At 39.7% G+C, this 21,009-nt stretch overlaps 1 protein-coding gene across 2 annotated transcripts; it reads right to left on the bottom strand.

Annotated features, from left to right (window-relative positions):
• Positions 1–28: 28 nt before the first annotated feature.
• Positions 29–17,257, bottom strand: LOC137294757 (5'-3' exonuclease PLD3-like). Of its 2 annotated transcripts, none has more exons than XM_067825863.1 (10): positions 17,138–17,257; positions 14,343–14,573; positions 12,573–12,756; positions 12,046–12,169; positions 10,914–11,047; positions 8,759–8,968; positions 7,259–7,398; positions 6,466–6,634; positions 6,146–6,248; positions 29–3,890 (listed from the first exon to the last, which is right to left on the bottom strand). In XM_067825863.1, exons 2-10 carry the CDS (start codon positions 14,552–14,554, stop codon positions 3,697–3,699), a joined length of 1,470 nt encoding a protein of 489 aa, XP_067681964.1. In that variant the 5' UTR covers positions 14,555–14,573; positions 17,138–17,257; the 3' UTR covers positions 29–3,696. The 2 variants fall into 2 exon arrangements, with proteins under 2 accessions (XP_067681964.1, XP_067681963.1); XM_067825862.1 differs by lacking the exon at positions 17,138–17,257 and adding an exon at positions 16,636–17,068.
• Positions 17,258–21,009: the final 3,752 nt, after the last annotated feature.

Here is a 21,009-nt window from a genome sequence, read left to right as displayed (position 1 = left end):
CTTTCACAAACACAAAACAATAACCCACTTTTGAGTAAAAAATGGAAAAATTTATTGAAAATATACTCTTCTCTTCTGTACATGGATAGTATTTCACAGACATATAACCCCCTGTGAGATTTCAACATGGAAAATGATTGGTCATGACAAGAAGGCAGTCTTCATATCACAAATAACCAGTTGACTTATACTGATCTACACTCACCCGGTGAGACCCACAAGACTCGTACTCACAAAAATAAAAGTAAACTGACAAAAACATAAGTACATGTAGTCTGATAATACAAGAAATGGCATTTACATGCCAAACATACATTGGTGACACATGAAAACACATATGCCTGTGAAGCTCCTAAAGATACTACAAAACCTGGACCAACATAAATATTTATTATTACATAACCATGCAAACTTAGGATAAAACAGGAGTGCTGCTGAAGTGGTCAAATTATGTATTGCAACCCAGTTTTCACACTGAATCATTGGTTCTTCTTTCCCCAAAGCTCATTAAAAACAAGTTAATGTGACACAAGAGGGTATATATAACGATTATAAAACATCACACTGGTGCATCTGTATGCTCGCCATAAATGAGAAGATGTCATTGGAGCAGAGAAATGAGTTTGCAGAACATGTTGTTTCTCTGCTCCCATGACATCTCATTCAATACAAAACATCCACTAGTATGATGTTCTGTATATGTACATACCACTATCTATACACAGGTAAGAACAGGCAACATGTTGTGTCAGGTGCTACAAAACCTGACATCCAACAAACAACATACCTCCTTGAGCTATCAGCCATGCTGGGAAGATATGCTGTGGACAAAAGCACAGTGTATTCTTTCATTTTGGCACTCTCAATTATGGGTTATCATAAGGCAAATATTAGCAATGGAGAGTCTTCTTATACACTCACTCTCAGCAAAATCTCAATTAAATGATGGTGGTCTGTAAATAAACAAATCTGGACCAGACAATCAAGTGATTGACATTGTAAGCAATGATCTTTGAATCTGGGTATGATGACATATCATCAACCATGTTTCCGAGTGTGACCACCTGATTCCGTCTGGCCAACTTTCATGACCATGATTCTTTACTTGGGACCACTTGAAACCAGTGTGCAAAATAGTTTAGCTGCTAACCAGTCATGCTAGCTCTGTCTGAAAGTTACAAGCCCACAAGGTAATTCACTGGCCCAAAATCTGAGTGTACAAAATCAGGAAAAGATTACACAAAGTTAAGCTGCTAAAATGAACATTTTTATCAGGCCATACTACTGCAAGATTTAAAAGTGTATCAAGACTTAACAAGTCAGAAAAAGTGTTATCCTTACAAAATGGAACAGCATTTTATTGCTTGAATAAGTTATACAAACTGTGGAATGCCATTGTGATAGTCAGATAACTGCACTTAACATCAACTGTGTAACCATGTCACAACTGTTGAGTATATAGGTATATCTCCAATACCAAGGAAGGCACTAAGTAATCTATGAGGTAGAATCTAGTCCACTATATTTAAAATACATGTATAATGTATAAAGTCTTTCCATATTTTCTTCAAAAATGTATCAAATGAGAATCTCCTGAGGAATACTAGCACTTTGAGACGTATTTCCACTCCAACACTCTCATCATCCAACACAGATCTCCACACCAACTGTCTGATCAAGCTTTCTCCTTCGCCAGCCCTCAACTGTGGAACTCTCTCCCATAGGAAATCAGGAACACTTCATCGAAACACACGTTAATCTCTTCTAAAGACCGATTTATTCACTGCTGCCTTTCCATAAAAGGTAATGAACGATTTCCTTCCTCATTATTGTCACAGCGCCCCTGTGCAGCATCCGGACCCGAATATCTCTTACTTGTCTTTGGAGGATATTCAGCATTTTATGAATACATTATTATTGATAATAAATATGCAACACAAAGAACAACCAATGGGTATTTCAATGGTAAGTCACAAAAACCCTTTTCACACATAAGAATTTGGGTGTTGTCATTTTGTTACGGCATTAAGAGATTGGCGGGCTATATACTCCTCACAAAAATTAAGCAACAAGTATTGTCAGTGTAATATCGTTATCAATTTCAACAGCAATTTTGCTGACATGTTACAGAAAGGTAAATATTCAAAGAATACATAGCCTTTAGTGACTTAAACTGATTTATCTGATTACACTGGCAACATCACTCGAACACAACCGCCCACAGAAACAATATGCAGAATATGGCATGAATGTGCTCCACTCTCCAGGCACGAACCCTGATCGGTGTACACCTACTTGTAATCAAATCTCTGATACAACAAGTGGGTCCTAACTTCATTTTTCTGGATGATAATGCCCTTCCATGGATGACAATGCCCGAGAAAGAGATGTGAATGATAAAAGGGTGACGTTGAGAGTTGTTAATGGTGTTGTTTAGATCAACAACATCACACATATATACTGGCCTGCAAGGTGACTTGATCTTAATCCAACTAATCATGCTTGGAGCATTATTGGAATTTGTGTTCACGGTCTCCATGTTCACCCCCAGACTTGAGCAGGAGAGAGTGGCAGATTGAATGCCTTGATTTAAATACCATAGCCACTGTAATGGCTCATTTGGTCAATGCAAAGACATGCAGAAGCTTGCACTTGTGCTCATGGTGATCAAATGTGTTCCTGAACATATCACTGTCCAAAATTGACTTGAACCTTAATGTTAGCATTTTGCTCCATCAATGCAGCATATTTTGCATGACTGTTTCACAAGGAACATGCTTGTGATGATTTGTAAGTCTATTGTTGCTCAATACCATTTCATTTCATTTCATTTCATTTCGTTAATCATGCATACATGTCTCACCTTCCTATTGCCACTAAAAATTTGTGTTGTTTAATTTTTTGTGAGGAGTATATAGTGGAGAGGCAAGGTAATATTCATCTGAGATGTCTTAAAAAAAATTACATGATGAAAAACAATTTACTGTCCCTTCCTCCCTCTCACCATAACAAATGAATAATTCTGTATAATGTTTATACAGAAGACCAAATTACTTAAACAATACTCAACATGGATGACAATACCAACTCCACTGTGACAAACATTCACTGGTATTCAAGATTTTGAATTTGTGTTAATTTTTCATTAAATATGAACACCTTATCTCTTGGGTTATTTCACAAATTGTTACATGTGTCTGGTGTCTCTAAGTAGTTTATCAATTTTTGTGCAGAAATTGACTTTGAAAATAAATTTTATTAGACTTCTAACTGAGACAGTTCCATCTGGATACTTCATTTGCCTAAGTGACATGAGATGTTATCAGATTGAATGCCACATTCTCAGTTATTGCACATTGTGACAAGTGTTGGAGTCTTTATACCAGTGCGAACAAATGACGCATTGAGGGTGTTGGTTGAACATGAAATACCATTTTGGGCACTGTTTCACAAAGCTCTCGTAACTTTAAGATCTCATAACTTTCCTCGTAGCATTTGTACCTCCTGTTGTAACATCGGAGGTAATAATGCTACAAGAAGAGCAGGATGTCATGTATGCTTCTATTTGTTCCTCTTTAACATTTTCATCAGTCCATGTGTAAAAACTAAAATCAGCCAATATGACAGTACTGAAATAAAGAAGCTCAGCCTGAGTCAAAATCCATGGGATCAGGTTACAATGTCCGCTTGTGTCCTTCAACATCTAGGGTCTGAGCAGTTTTTCGTGGCAACGCCCTCCAATGGTTGAGCATACTGGGAGTTCCAGTCTCGGATGAAGACGTCTTCAAGTTGCTGGCGGATGTCGTTGCTGCTGCTCGCGTTGCTAGGAGATAGGACAAAACCTATACCTGCAGTATACTTGAAGTAGTCCCCGTACCAGTTGGATGTACCTGAGGGAAAAAGAACCATCACATTATCAGAACTCAGATGCAGAGGGACCTGTGAAGGTCCGGGGTAGAACAGGCCTTCTGTAACCCAGCTTGCCAAAAAAGGTCACTATGCTTGTCGTACAAGGGCACTAACGGGGTTGGGTGGTCAGACTTGCTCACTTAGTTTACACTAACTGGTTCCCAACTGCACAGATCGATGCTCCTGATGTCAATTACTGGATTGTCTGGTCCAGACTCGACTACTTACAGACCGCTGCCATATAGCTCGAATACTGCGGAGTACGGTGCAAAACTAAACTCACTCACTCAGATGCAGTGGAATATTACTTAAGGGTGCAATGCCAACACTAGTGCGATGCCATGACATCTGGTCATAAACATCCAGTATAGAGATAGTCCTCAGCAACCCATGCATTTGTAAGAGGTGACAAATCAGATGGTCAGGTGGTCAGGTTCACTAACTTGGTTGACACATGTTATCATATCCCAGCTCTGCAGATCGATGTTCATGTTTATCTTTGGATTGTCTGGTCCTGGCCCATTTATTTACAGACCATTGACATATAGCTGGAATATTGCTGAGTGCAGCGTTAGACAACAAACAAACATCACAGGGCATGAAAACCATCAGATGACTGATACATGCTGGTATCAAACTGTGGTTGACATACCTATATGGGCATTCTGGTCTGTCACTGTGGGGTACACTGACCCATATCAAACTGTGGTTTACATACCTATATGGGCATTCTGGTCTGTCACTGTGGGGTACACTGACCCATATCAAACTGTGGTTTACCCACCTATATAGGCATGCTGGTCTGTCACTGTGGGGTACACTGACCCATATCAAACTGTGGTTGACATACCTATATGGGCATTCTGGTCTGTCACTGTAGGATACACTGACCCATATCAATCTGTGGTTTACCAACCTATATAGGCATGCTGGTCTGTCACTGTGGGGTACACAGACCCATATCAAACTGTGGTTTACATACCTATATGGACATTCTGATCTGTCACTGTGGGGTACACTGACCCATATCAAACTGTGGTTGACATACCTATATGGGCATTCTGGTCTGTCACTGTAGGATACACTGACCCATATCAATCTGTGGTTTACCAACCTATATAGGCATGCTGGTCTGTTACTGTGGGGTACACAGACCCATATCAAACTGTGGTTTACATACCTATATGGACATTCTGGTCTGTCACTGTGGGGTACACTGACCCATATCAAACTGTGGTTGACATACCTATATGGGCATTCTGGTCTGTCACTGTAGGATACACTGACCCATATCAACCTGTGGTTTACCAACCTATATAGGCATGCTGGTCTGTTACTGTGGGGTACACTGACCCATATCAAACTGTGGTTGACATACCTATATGGACATTCTGGTCTGTCACTGTGGGGTACACTGACCCATATCAAACTGTGGTTTACCCACCTATATAGGCATGCTGGTCTGTCACTGTGGGGTACACTGACCCATATCAAACTGTGGTTGACATACCTATATGGGCATTCTGGTCTGTCACTGTAGGATACACTGACCCATATCAATCTGTGGTTTACCAACCTATATAGGCATGCTGGTCTGTTACTGTGGGGTACACAGACCCATATCAAACTGTGGTTTACATACCTATATGGACATTCTGATCTGTCACTGTGGGGTACACTGACCCATATCAAACTGTGGTTGACATACCTATATGGGCATTCTGGTCTGTCACTGTAGGATACACTGACCCATATCAATCTGTGGTTTACCAACCTATATAGGCATGCTGGTCTGTTACTGTGGGGTACACAGACCCATATCAAACTGTGGTTTACATACCTATATGGACATTCTGGTCTGTCACTGTGGGGTACACTGACCCATATCAAACTGTGGTTGACATACCTATATGGGCATTCTGGTCTGTCACTGTAGGATACACTGACCCATATCAACCTGTGGTTTACCAACCTATATAGGCATGCTGGTCTGTTACTGTGGGGTACACTGACCCATATCAAACTGTGGTTTTCCCACCTATATAGGCATGCTGGTCTGTCACTGTGGGGTACACTGACCCATATCAAACTGTGGTTTACATACCTATATGGGCATCCTGGTCTGTCACTGTGGGGTACACTGACTCATATCAAACTGTGGTTTACCCACCTATATAGGCATGCTGGTCTGTCACTGTGGGGTACACTGACCCATATCAAACTGTGGTTTACATACCTATATAGGCATGCTGGTCTGTCACCATGTATTTGTTGTGGTTGACTCGAGCAAATGGTATCTTAGCCTGGGCGGGTGTAAATGCTGGGACTTCAAACATTTTCTGAAACATTCACAGTCATCATCATCATCATCATCATCATCATCATCATCATGGAATGCAAATAGTGACTGCCTCTTAGCCAGTGTTATTCAGAATACTATGACTGGAATATTGAGCAAGACAAGATATTATATATTAATCTTTTCATGAGTTGTGCTTCCGTATCTCATCACTGTTCATGCTATATTTCCCTCTCCTCAGCAATGTCCGTGCCTACCACTTCCAGCTTGATGTCAGGGCAACACACGTCGCCGACACTCTGCAGCGACCTGAGGAAGGTGGGCATGTCCTCGTCAGTGTGGGCCCACTTACTCCCAAGCATCCGGACCGTCACGTTACGGTTAATGGCTGCATAACGAAGTGCATCATCAATTATCGGCCAAAACCTGCAGACCAAAACATAAATAGTTCTTTGAAAGGTACAACAGCATTAAGAGGCAAATTAGAATCAGTACCCATAGCAACCAGATCAATGTACAATAATGTTGCTAGACTGAAGTAACAATCTCAAAAACCTCAGTGAGTGAGTGAGTTGAGTTTTAAGCCATACTCAGCAATATTCCGTCTATATGGCAGCGGTCTGTAAATAATCATGTCTGGACCAGACAATCCAGTGATCAACATTATGAGCATCCATCTGCACAATTGGGAACCCTGACCCTGAGCCTGACCACCTGATCCAGATTTAAATTTGCTGAGTAGTGCTGATGGCCACAAAGAAACAAATGTTCAATTCAACAAACACACATATCAATAACATCCTGTGTGACGGAATACATAACTAAACACAGTCACACAACTCATAATAATTATTGTATTAGATTTATGTAACACAAAATATCAATGCCAGATAATGATCTGTGTCGTATATCTGCAGAAACAGTTTCAATAGGCCATAAAAAGTCAAAACTGCGACTAAAATTATATGCATTGATCCAGCTGTTTGTAATCAATTCTGATTTCACACTATATAGGATTAAGAACACAGTAACAAAGAAATATCTCCTTACTTTCTAGGTTTACTGTATGCAATCATGGGGAGATAATCCATGACAGCAACATACACAAATCGTTTTGCTGCACTGATGACTGCTAGAATGGCGTCGATGTCTACAGTACGACCAGCAGGACAGAACTGAGGCGGTGAACTCTATACAAGAAGAGACAGACACAATTAGAAACCATACCCAAAAATCAGAGTCTAAGTAGACTTAGTTTCAGTACTTTTCATTAAACTCCACTACTGAGTCTAACAAAACCTTATGGGAGGTTGCATCAGGTAACCTTTGAGATTGACCAAGCAGAACACAGCTCACCAATTCGTGAAAGTGGACATTCGCACATTCTGAACTTTTACCTCAGAAAGGTTTGTACCGGAACAATTCCAAATGCTATTTTCCATACGATCACTACCAGGTAATGCACATGGAGCACGCTACAACACTGTCAACAGTGAGTAAACAGAAAATAGCGTTTTTTGTCAATATTCAAGAATGTCAGCTTGCTTGTAAGTTAGCTAATTGTTTGTCAGTTACCTAATGGTAACCATGTCATCAAAAAGTCCTAAGCATATATACTGCAGGCCAAATACGTGTGTTTTATGCAGATTTTCATTTATTGAGGGATCAGCGTCAGTGACTAGCGAAAGTCCCGCCAAACCCTAAACAGTAGCCGTTGTCTGATAGGTTAAATCCATTCAGCCTTCTCGCATTTGTTTGGATGGTCACAGGTCGCTCAAGAGTTTCATGACACGACTTCCAACCAGGTTTTGTTAGACTCAGTAGTGGAGTGTAACAAAAAGTACTGAGACTAAGTTTACTGAAAATATCCAATAGCATACAAACGTGGCATGGCGTAAAATTCATGAAATCAACTTTGTGTGCACACTACAATACACAACCCTAAGCACTTAAAAGAACCAACCAATTCATTGGTAAATGAGCAGATGGTGGTCCCATGAATACGTGCAAACACCTAGTTGCTGGTACAGCAATGTGCAGTAAACTTGGACAGAGTACGGTGACTGTGTGTCCCACACCACACAGCTGAGAATGGGTACCTCAAAAGGGTGAGAAAGTCACATTAACTCGGTGCACCTAGTGGCTGCAAGAACAGTATGATCCCCAGGGAGTTGAGACTGATAACATGATCTGCGGGTGAGATTGACATCCAATGATTGAGGGAAAAACAAAGATGCATTTTGAGCATGAAAGTGGGATGGACCATAGTGCTATATAAATACCAATATAATAATCAAAAATTAACAATAATAAATGAACGTTTCTGTTTTTTACTATGCAAAGCAAGTAAAGCACAGCAGAATCTTTCATATCTTGACATGACTAGATCTCAACTAAAGAGCTCATCGCAGGGATGATATATTATCTCATAGTGTATGTGGCATATGTGTGTGCATGGAACTGTAAGCAGACAATATGGTTGTTGTTGCTGGCAGTCAAGCTGACTTGCAAATCTCTAATGTATGCCAACCCTCAGGAACTTCTACTCACAGACATATACACAAGAGCTCTGGTATCATTGCCACCGTTGTAGGCAACCACTTCTGGGGTGACAGCGTTGACGACAGTGTTGTATGACTCAGGCCAGGTACCAGGTATTGTCACATCATCCTGTGCGAGGTACCAGTAAGCATCGAATATCTTACCGATGTCTGTCGCAAGACAGCTGCAGTTCTCTACCAGAATGCCCATCTCTTTCACCTGAAGCATAGGAAAGAGGGAGTGAGTGTGGATTGATGAATGAGAAATGGATTGAGGGACTGAAAAGAGTGGTGGAAGGAGGGAAATGTGACTGATGAAAGAAGCTGAGAATGAGTGATGATTCAGTGAAGGAATGAATGAATGGGTAGTGGCTTGGTACAAATACATAAATAATTTGTTAGCATCGTCATAAATGAATCCCCAACATTAAAACTACTCATTTCGACATTTAATTACCTTAATTCAAACTTTTTGACAACAGCGCACAATTCTTTCCCATGAACTAAATTTCAAAGGGGCACGTCTAAGTGACATGAGGTATGGCTACCTGGGCTGTTGTAGAATTCATGTGCATTTCCAGGTGTACATTATCTTGTTTACAGGTTTGTCTAAACCTGAAATCGTGACAACCGTTGTGAGAAACTGGCAACTTCACTCGTTGTCATAACCATCACATAAATCTTTCTGTTACAAGATGTGTCATGCAAAATCCTTTCGGTCATGATTTAGAAACATATTTAACTACGAGTAGGAAGTTTTGATTTTTTTAACTTGATGAAAACAAACCATTATCTCATTCTTGAACTGACATCACGAGTCAGTGCTGCCCTGTCGCGAACATCCAACAGTCTGAGAATAAATGTTATTTAGGATTGTTTTCACCAAATTACAAAATCAAAACTAATTTCTGTTGGTAGTGAAATATGTATTTGGTTGATGGACATAGGGATTTTGCACTACACAGCTTATAACATAGCTTAAAACATAACAATTTCACGAAACGAGATGGGTGTTAATATATTACCACTCTTAATATTATTGTCACTTCAACCACAACCTCGTTTCCGAGGAAGAAATTGTAATGTTACTTTTGTAATGTAATCCTTTTGGTCATCAATCATTTACTACAAATAGTAAGTAGTTTTTATATTTAACTCGATGAAAACAAATCTGAAAAGCATTTTCTATCTTGGAAGAGAGTTAAGGGTTGAGCCATTCAATTCATTATATACCACACGCTTCCACAACACTTGCTGTGCACTCACAAACATAACCCATTCAGCATGAACTGACAAGTCTGGAGGAAATCTCTGCATGGTGACACCATCACCCATACCCTTGGAGCAAATTGATAGCAACGCTAATTTCGGCATGTCTTTGCTGACATCAAGTAAATCAGCAGAATGATGAATTATAACATTATATATAAACACTGTCTATATACAATTGAGAAAAAAATCCCTCACATTACATCACTGTGGTTTGCTGCAATGTTCTGGCAACAGAGTTATGTAACCTGTCTGTGGTTTCATTGGCGGGCGAGAGTGAAACAGACAACCTTTTCGCAGCATTTAATGACTCGATATTAATTAACCACATGCTTTATAAGAATGAATTTGGTGTTCTGCTTAAGACAAACCACAAGTCTTTCATATTTAATGGTTAAAATAGCACAAAAACCAAAAGTTTTTTGTTCTTTAAGGAGGGAATAATGATTGTGTGAGGGTATAGATGATGGGCTGAGTTATGAAATAAGTAATGACAGAAAAAGTGACTTGTCAATTTAGTAAGTTGTTTGAAGAAGTGAAAGATGGACTGAGGGATTGACTAAGTTGTTTGAAGGAATGTGATGGATTGAGGAAGTGAGCGATGGACTGAATGTGTAAAAGATTGATTTAGAGAGTGAGTAAGCGATGGATTGAAGGAAGGAATTAATTATGCACTAAGGGAGGGGTGGGGGTGTAATGGATTTAGGGGAGACTAAAATCCCCAGAGGTGAGATGTCTAATGCCGTCACTAAACCATGGCTGTCACCAGATCTGAGACCAATGCACCCTGCTCAGGATCACAGCCATCAGCCACCATATGTTAGAACAGCAAGAACACTTATTGTAGATCAGCTGGTAACATTTTCTGAAAGTATGACTATATTAGTCCTGCCCACCTGTGTGAGTGACCGCCAGTCAGTGTTGGCGCTGCCCACATAATAACTCTTCCTGTCAATCAGCCACATCTTTGTGTGAAGAATTCCTGCCGACACCAGACGGGTCACGTTGATGTTCCGCACCTCCGCATGTGCTGGCAAAACAACAATGTAAACCCATAAACCCTGCCTTCAATTTCCCTCATTAGAAATGATCTTCTTATGAGTACAGGTAAAGTAAACTGTTGAAAACGGGTGAGTTTGTTCTTTCACAAATGAAACAGTGTTTTACTTAAATGGGGACAATATTCTTTGCAAATTATTCACCTTTGCAAATCTATGTTAACATGGCCTCAACCTCTATAACTATATGGTTCTCTATCCCCAAACTCTCCCTGTTCATCTGTGTGAGTGTATTTCTTTATGGCTGAAATTCCATGTTCCACAGCAGTCTCTTGGTTTGTTTTTGTTAAACACCACTACCGACTATATTATTGTAGTAAATAATCGAGTGCACACGAGACAGTCCAGTGATTAATGGTATAAGCATCAACCTACGCAACTGAGAAATGATGACATCTTTAGCCAAATCACAGGTAAAGTGTAGTGCAAATAGGGTTGCATGACAAAGACAGAATATCGCCACCATCAAAGGTAGACACCCATTTCCTCACAGGGTTGTGTCCTCAAATTTCCAACCCCATATTAAATAATTAATCATATAAAACATATCTAATTCAAGACAAGCATGGACTGATACAGACAAATTCTAACCTGAATCTTCACAGGTTGTCACTTTCTCTCTGCTACTTGGGAACCATGATGACAAAACAGTCTGTGTTCATTGGCTATTGACATAAAGTCAGTCTCTGCATTATCGGGTACTGATTGTTTATTTTAATATATATTCAACAACAAAAGTAAAGGACCACCCCAGTTTTCAATATTCAAGCATTCAATAGTTCATACCATGATCCATATCAAACTACTGAATATTGACATGATTGAGGCGGTCCTAAACGCTTTTCGTTGAGTAGTATGCATTACATAAGCAAACAACATTGCAGAATGCCTTGAATCAAACTTTCCAGGACTGCCACATATGGCTTTAAATTGCCATCAAGACATTGCATCATCAAAACTGCCAACGCACCATACTTCTTGAGATACTCAGAATCATGTTGAGGGTAGGATGAATCAGCAATATTCTGTACAATCCTGATCTTCACCTTTTGTTCCTTTCCAATTTTCAGCAGTGTGTCAAACAATAACTGACCCTGAAATAATAGCAAAAACAATACTATTATCAACCCCTTCTGTTTTAAAAGTAGATGGACAGATGGAGACAATGAGCCAGACAGAGGTCGAAGGGATGAAGTACGGAGAGAGAAAATTTATTGCATTTGCTTGTCTAGACAACTGGACCTTACAATCAATTTGGGATTTTAGTGTTAATTACTAGTTTTAAATTGAAATCTGTGATATACTAGTCCTTTGTTTTCATAATTTACCTTTCTTTATTGTTACATCATTATTTGTTTGTAGTCATGATATGGTTGGAATAATGCCAATGTGACTTCAAATCTTAACTCACTCACACTACCTAATTTCTATTAAAACACCACAATGTGGCTGATACATAACTTCAGGCACTTCCCAGCATGCCCCAGTATCTCTCACCACTCTGCTGCTGTTGTCATGATCTGGCAAGTCCTTTGTTCGGAGGGACCAATAGTAAGCCGCTATTTCGATAGTCTCATTAGCGCTAAGGATCAGCTTCATCAGAGCCTCTGCTGTGGGCATATGGATCGTCTCATTGGCTGCATACGTCAGGTTCTCCGGAATGCTCTCCACCAGTTGAAATCTTGGAACAGAAGAACACAGCAATATTATTGCTCTTTATATAGTGACTTGCCTGACAATATGTGTGGCTGCATGTACCAACCGAGAGTATGCTAATTTTTACATGTTACAGACACCTGGCTGATGTTAAACATGGATAATCCACCTAGCATACTCACTCCCAGCAGATCTGTCCTTGTTTCATTCACTCCCCTTTGTGGGTAGAGCAAGGCAAAGAAGCAACAAGTACCATCTATATATGTCTTTGAGTCAATGAACCTGAAACCTTCTTCTCCTTGGGAAGATGCTCTGATGCCTCTATAGCACAGAGGCAGGAAGGGAATGAGTTGACGTTTAAGCCACTTTTAGCAATACTCCATCAATATTACAGGGGAAACCCAAAGAAATGGGCTTCAGACATTGTACCCATGTGGTGAATCAAACTCAGGAAACAAGCGACCACTTTAACCACCAGGCTACCCCACCACTCCCACAGGCAGTAAGAGGACATTTACCCACTTCTTATATTACCTGCCTTAACAATGCAGGAATATTAATAAAACAGGGGTTAAACAGAACTCCTAATCAGCTAACCCATCTTGGATGTGTACCAACTTGAATCAGAACCATACACAACACTGTTTGTGTTATCATACAGGAAAGAGGGAACAGGTTTAACACTCCTTTGATATGAGAATATCAGTCATGTCATCCCGATCATGGCATGCCTACTAATCATGGAAGGAAAACCTGAAGTGATGCAGCTCTCAGACATTTACAAATCTCAACCATTTACTAAAAGTCGAATGAAGTTCTCATCAGGTGTAAACAAGCTCAAAATATCTCACAGCACCTTTTATCTGACCAATCAGCACATATCTTACTGGATCAGTAAGGACGCAATCAAAAGGATTTTTCAAACCAGTCAATCTCAAAAGGGAGAAGGAAGTGTATTCTTATAAAAAAATTATGTTTTGCTTGTGAAAACTGCTTTCTGAGAGACTAATGTTGAGCTTCCTGTTTTTCTCTTCAGTAGTCAGTGAAAGTTCACAAAAGGTCAAAAGGACGTCATTAGACCTTTGGTTAACTGTATCACTATCAACATGATCAAATGTGAAGATTTCAATTTAACATGTTGACTGCCTATTACGAGTACACTCGTAGTATCAATTCTGGCCAAATTTGCCACTACGAGTAATCTTGTTGCCAAACAAGAAACAAACATCACCTAGCATACTTTGTTACTGACAGGAGATTTATAGTCTGCTTCTTGTGCAAGTTTGCCAACATGTGAAAACTTGTTTTAAAATACCACTGATGTAGTTATGACATAACTCACAGAGTCAAATTAAGCCACAAGTGATCCTACAAGTATACTCATGATAGGCAGTCAACGTGTTAATGGGTAAGGGGACTACAGATGTTAACCAATTTGGAGAAACTCAAAAACTTGGGCATGGTGCTGACAATAGTGACACTAGTGACAATCAGAGTGAGCATAAGGCAGGACTCAAACCAACAATCACAGATATCTGGATGCATGGGAAGAAAATGGAGAAACAGATACACTCCGTTTTCCTCAATTCTGGCAACAGAAAGCTTGCTCACCTGCACTGGTCATGGCACACATTGTTGACGTCATGTTCAAACCAGGTGTACGTGATGATGAGGCCAACTCCGATGGAGGCACAAAGCAGCAACGCCAAGATGAATATAAGGCAGACCTTGGCAAATCCACATTTGGATTTTTCGCCTGGGTATGCAGCATTCCGTTTAGGCTTGGAGGCAATAAGAGGTGCTGTTTCCTGCTGTACATTCATTGTACCCTTTTTTCGATTCCTGGTAATAACACAAAATACATGTAACTTTAATTTACTTAAATATTCAGAATGTAAAAGGACACAAGTGATGATGTTATAAATACATGATACAATGTAAGAAATGGTCAGATGGAATGTCTTATATTTAGGAATACCCTTTCTCTGTAAAGTACAGATTCTCGTACATTTCCAGGGAGCTTGAATTCCCTCTGGGATTAGAAGCCACACTCTCAAGAGTCAGGGTCAGGCATTAAACTCTAAACTGCCAGCACAGAAAGTAAACTATCCAACAAGATCATATACTTTATGAAAGCTTCAAATGTAAAACTGCCCTTCTCCCATGGCTGAATGTCAAACTTGGTTTAAATTTGCGAGTAAACAAAATGTCCCCAGATGTATATGACATCCTATTTGATCTTTACATATGTACAAATGTGTGACAGGAAAGAAGCACATACAGTTAATTAGTATGGTAAAGGCAAACTATGAATGGATGTATGTTACACTGACAGCATGAATTAAACAAGCAACAAATGAAGGTACGAATGGAAGTGAGTGAGTGAGTGAGTGAGTGAGTGAGTGAGTGAGTGAGTGAGTGAGTGAGTTTAGTTTTACGCCACACTCAGCAATATTCCAGCTATATGGCGATGGTCTGTAAATAATCAAGTCTGGACCAGACAATCCAGTGATCAACAACATGAGCATAGATCTGCGCAGTTGGGATCCGATGACATGTGTCAACCAAGTCAGGGAGCCTGACCAATCGATCCCGTTAGTCGCCTTTTGTGGCAAGCATGGGTTGCTGAAGGTCTATCCCACCCCGGGACCTTCACAGGTCATGAATGGATGAAATACACTTGCATGCTTACATAAAATAGCAATGAGAATGCAAACAGTAATGGAACAAATATTAGCATGTTTATCATAGATTATATCCAAACCAGCTAGGATAACAATGTTTACAGAAATAAGGTCACTGGTCACCATCATGATAAATTAACAGAATCATGATTACTATCAACACCTTTCACTGATTGTAATGAGTGAGTACGGTTTTATGGTGCTTTTAGCAATATTCCAGCAATATTATGGCAGAGGAAACCAGAAATTCTTCACATATTATACCCATGTGGGGAATCCAACCCAGGTTTCTATTGAGACAATACTTTAACCACTAGTCTAGGCAAACCCATCACTGATTACACAATGTCATTTAGAGAGTGGTCAAATGTAAAATGTTATATTTCAGATTACACTCTCTTAGGAAAGTACAAATTCTGTTACCTTTTTTTGCATTGAGTCCCAATCGGTATATCGAACCCACACCCTCTGAGTCAGGCAACAACTGAATCGCAAACACACAAAGTCAGACGCCTGACTAGCTCAGCCACTGTAACTTCCACTAAAATGGAAGTTGGATACCTGTTAGTGTGGACTGTGCATTTTGTGTACAAAGGCCCCCACTGCAGTAGACTAACAGCTTGTCTCTAAAATGAACATATTTTACTGATAAAACGTTCATAGTGAAAAAAAAATAATATAATGAAATGGAGCCCTGAGACTTTCTTCATTTTCATTTTCCTGAAGCTATGGAAATCTCGACTTGCTACATTTTCAAGACTTGTGTGGGCTTTCTTGGATATTTATACTTCAGGGTCTGTACGACAGATTACCACTGCAGGTAAGAAAACCAATAAAGTAAGTTCTGGTTTACTATCCAGGTCCCTTGTTATATATACTTGGGAGGCTGGAATCAGTACAGTGAGGCTGGGTTTATTGAGTTTGTGACCTAAAGGGTCTATGTTTGTGTACCCATCTGATGGGACTCAACTCAAAAAGGTACAAGAACTTGTACTTTACTAAGAAAGTGTAATCCCAAATATGACATATTTTAACCTCACCACTTCTTGCAGAATCATATGAATGATGTGCTGACGTTTAATTTCTGATTCAAACTGAGTAAAATGACTATGTAATGTGCTGGCGTTTAACTTACTCAAACAGCCAAAATGTCTATAGTTTACCCAATAGTCACAATGTGATTAGATTCATATTAGATTCATTGCACTCCTAAACGATACCTCTGTTTAATCGCCATGCCAGCTTCATATGTTGTCTACTTCAGGCAATGTCGGTTGTCGTGTCTCATGAAACAGTTTACCACGAAGACTGGGTGCTCTGTTGGTTCCTAATCGCACATCAATGTGCTAACTCTCAAAACATCACTCACTACGAAACCAGTCAATGTCAATGATGCCGGTATCAATGAAAACTAATGGTGTTGGATTACACTACCCCAACGTTATCATCAAACAATATGTCAGGATTGATCCTATACTGTAGACACACAACCGTTTTATCTCCACATCACACATTGTTTATCCTTCGGTGAATTTTGTCAACAGCAATCGGTGTTTAGCAGAATGATTCATACGGCGACTTCGACACACGGAAATTGGCAATACGTGAAGACGCTTATCGCAAAGACGTCAATGTAGCTACGTTCAGCTCACTAATATAGTTACTCTAAATCAGTATAAAAAAGAAGCAGTCATGTCTATTCATAAACTAGATAAAGCTTACCGATAAGACCGAGGTAGCAGCTAGTGCAACAGCTGCACAAGCAGGGCTGTCACGAGACACTGTCAGAAGCTAGCCAAGCGAGTTCGCCTACAAACGGTCGGCTGAGTCCCGTCTCTTGATGTTACATAGATTGCGCACACTGACGACGCGCAGAGAGAGCTAGGAACCAGCCTTCAAACAAGGGGAAGCACGCTTATGATGTCGCTTTACACGGATTGAAGCGCTTTGGGGAGCCAGCATAGGGTGTCTTTGGCAATAACTGTAACTATGACCAGGATACAATATATCGATCAGCAAATTACAAACGATTGTCTTATCAGTGTGTGCAAATTTGAAAGACATTTTGTCACTCCACTAGTGTTACATGATATCAATAGTTGGAAGATGAAAATCCGACGTTGACGGGTATACAAAATATTTTTAAAAAGTTATATGGGTCCATATCAGTCACTGATTTAGCCTGTTGTATTGAGAGTTGTGTTCTGTTCAAACATGTCATCGTTTCCTAGTTGGGTTGATCGATGCTCGTGGTGTGTCAGTTAAATTGCGAATGGATTGTCAGAAAATTGATAAGAGCTGCGTAAATCAACAAACAAATATTGCGGAAATAGTTTCTGCAGTACCTTTGTACATAACGCATATCTCGAGTTTTATATTATAAATTGAAGTCCTGTTCGTCAATTTATAGTCGTAATAGTTTGTGAAAATATTTCTGGTGACCACAGGAAGACTCTGTGTTGTAGATTATCCCTGGTGACAAGCACGTAGCAAGCCATTATTTCGTGTAAGCGCGACAGGTTGAAACGCTTTTTTATTTAGACAGTTTTGGGGGCTTGTCCAACTTTCAGAGTGAAATCTTGTGTAAGCCCGGGTTTTTAAAATATTAAATGGCAGATACACCCCTAGTGTGGTGAGGACTACATAGACCAAAGTAGAAAGCCGTCACCGGTCAGATATTAGATGAAGGGTAGACTGACAAATTTGATTCGAGATAATGTAACAGTGTTAGAATAATTAAGTTACCTTCCCTTCTTGTTTTGTTTATATTATTATTACAGCAACCAGTGAAGGTCCGAGTTAGAACTGCATGGTCTTCAGCTACCCATGTTTGTCATAAGAGGCGACGAGCGGTATTGGCCCCGTTTCTCGTAAGTTTTCTCGTAGCTATTATACCATTGAAGGAGCTACGGATGTTACGAGAATAGTTACGAGATCTTAGGCTTACGAGAGTTTTGTGAAACGAGACCCAGACTCGCTTACTTAGTTGCATTATATGTAGTTATCTCAATCTCGAATCAAAATTACGATGCTACCCTTCAGCTACCATATCCAACCGTTGAAGGGTTTAGCTGGCATTTTTCCTGAAACCCTCTTTCGATGGGTCGTTTTGTCATGGTTCAGTATAATCTCACCGCCTCACCCTCATCTTTTTTTTAAGGGGTGGTGGGGCAGCCTTGTGCTTGGAGCGTTTACTCGTCACGCCGATGATCTGGGTTTGATTCCCCACTTGGTGTCCCCTGATCTGACATTCCTGGAATATTGCTGTAAGCGGCCATAAACCAAACTTACTCACCCTTTCATGAATGAATCGTGAATCGACATTATGTGAATATGTAGCCCACGCAGAAAAAGGACATATTCTAATTTCTACTTGAACCTCTAATTATGACAAAAAGAAATAGAAAAATTTAATTTTGTATATGATAATATAGTAAACGTTGCCTACCTGAGCAAATATACAGCGAATTCATTTATCAGCCACTGTTGTGTGACTGTGCGGCGTGTGTATCTATAACATTTCTATAGCTATTCAGCATATTATCTCATTTTCAGGAAGCAATAGCAACAAAACTGTTTCGATTAACATGATCAAAACTCTCATAAATATAGTCATGTGCATAAACACATTGTGCGAAGTAAGCGCTTCGATTAATGTATAATATGTCTTTATGAGTGAAGTTTAGTGTGCTGTACGCCGTTTGGTGAAACAAATATATACCCAATGCACTCCATGCAAGTGAAGAATACATGGCAAGTCTCATTCTCTTCCCACAGTGGTTATTACTTGTCATATCTTCTTACGTAGGTACAAAACTCTGTGGGAAGAGAATGGGCAAGTCTAGATTACCATAGTTTTAGTTCTGTCAGTGAGGAAAGTCTCGGGACTCCGTTTTGTTTTGTTTTAAAAACTTTTTCCTGTGAAATATGTACATTTCAGAGATTATAGATGTTAATCTAGCCGCCTAATGTTACCGTTATTCGTGACGATAGTTGATTGTATGCTGCACGCTCCCTGGTATGTAGGGTTTCACCAAATATTGCAGATATATAATGAAACTTTAAATACAGGAAAAATGCACATTCATTTACCTAAACTGGATTGGATCAGCACAAGAGATACTGCTTCTGTGTTACGTCACTATTAGTTTTCTGGTAAACACCGAACTCCGCGCAATATTCTAAGTACATGGTGTAGTCTGAAAATAATCTGTAATAACCAGGCAATCCAGTGACTGACATCAGCAGCGCCGGTGTCTGCAAGCCTGACCATTCGATTCCGTTAGTTATCTCTTCCATATGTCAATGAAACCACGTTACAACTTGGACATTCATCAGTGAACCAGTTTGCGAGAATACCGTTAACTTTCTTTGATCTGACCATAATAGACGAACTAGCTCCCTTGTCACGGAAAAAATGAGCAACATCCGACACATTTATTGTTAAACCATGTACAAGGAACCGCGAACAACACTTTCCTTACGTGTAGCCGTTTGGCCCCATGTTAACTACAACAAACAATATACGCATCATGCACAAAGCAGTAATACACTGAATAATGCGACACGTTAAATACGCATCATGCACAAAGCAGTAATACACTGAATAATGCGACACGTTAAATACGCATCATGCACAAAGCAGTAATACACTGAAAAATGCGACACGTTAAATACGCATCATGCACAAAGCAGTAATACACTGAATAATGCAACACGTTAAATACGCATCATGCACAGCGACACGTTAAATACGCATCATGCACAAAGCAGTAATACACTGAATAATGCGACACGTTAAATACGCATCATGCACAAAGCAGTAATACACTGAATAATGCGACACGTTAAATACGCATCATGCGCAAAGCAGTAATACACTGAATAATGCGACACGTTAAATACGCATCATGCACAAAGCAGTAATACACCGAAAAATGCGACACGTTAAGTCCGAACCATTTGGGCTAATAACGCCCAAATAAAAAGTGGCATCCAGGTATGTACTGTCACTGACGGTAAGGTGCAAAATACGGAATGAAATGAATATAAAGAAATTTAAAAATACATTTATATAGTGCTAAAGACCCCGTCAAATGCCACAGGCCCATTTGACCCAGACCTTTACTTGTTGACACAATACTAAATAAAAGCATTCAGCACATACACAAGAACAACAACACATGGAAACGTGATGGACGAGAGTGCGCATTAAAATTGTCATGAAAACAATATTTTTGCGTTTGAGGATTTGCATAGGACAATTATTTAAGAAACATGTACCTTCCAATACACAACTGCGCCAGTAGATTTGTTTGGGGTTTTTATTTATTGTTTAAGACAGACTCAGCAATATTCCAGCTACATGGCGGCGATATGCAAATAATCGAGTCTGGACCAGACATTCCAGTGATCAACATCATGAGCACTGATCTGCGCAATTTGAATAAACATTTCGCCTATTATGTTACATTTATTTGCGTTTAAAACATAGGGTAATAAACACGACATCCAAAATGTTACGAATAGCGAATAACACACAACCCTTAACAGAAAAAGTGTGTGCCAAAATAACATATTTTGGCCTACTTTTA

This window comes from Haliotis asinina, chromosome 8, assembly GCF_037392515.1.
Source record: "Haliotis asinina isolate JCU_RB_2024 chromosome 8, JCU_Hal_asi_v2, whole genome shotgun sequence".
NCBI classification, from domain to species: Eukaryota; Metazoa; Mollusca; class Gastropoda; order Lepetellida; family Haliotidae; genus Haliotis; species Haliotis asinina.
This window is presented reverse-complemented; position numbering and strand designations above follow the sequence as displayed.

Excerpts from the sequence above, each read along its gene's own strand:
- LOC137294757 (XM_067825862.1), bottom strand. Across the intron at positions 8,969-10,913 it reads ACTGGCGGTCACTCACACAG|GTGAAAGAGATGGGCATTCT; the intron begins GTGGGCAGGACT and ends CCTATGCTTCAG. Across the intron at positions 6,249-6,465 it reads CTGACATCAAGCTGGAAGTG|AAAATGTTTGAAGTCCCAGC; the intron begins GTAGGCACGGAC and ends TGAATGTTTCAG.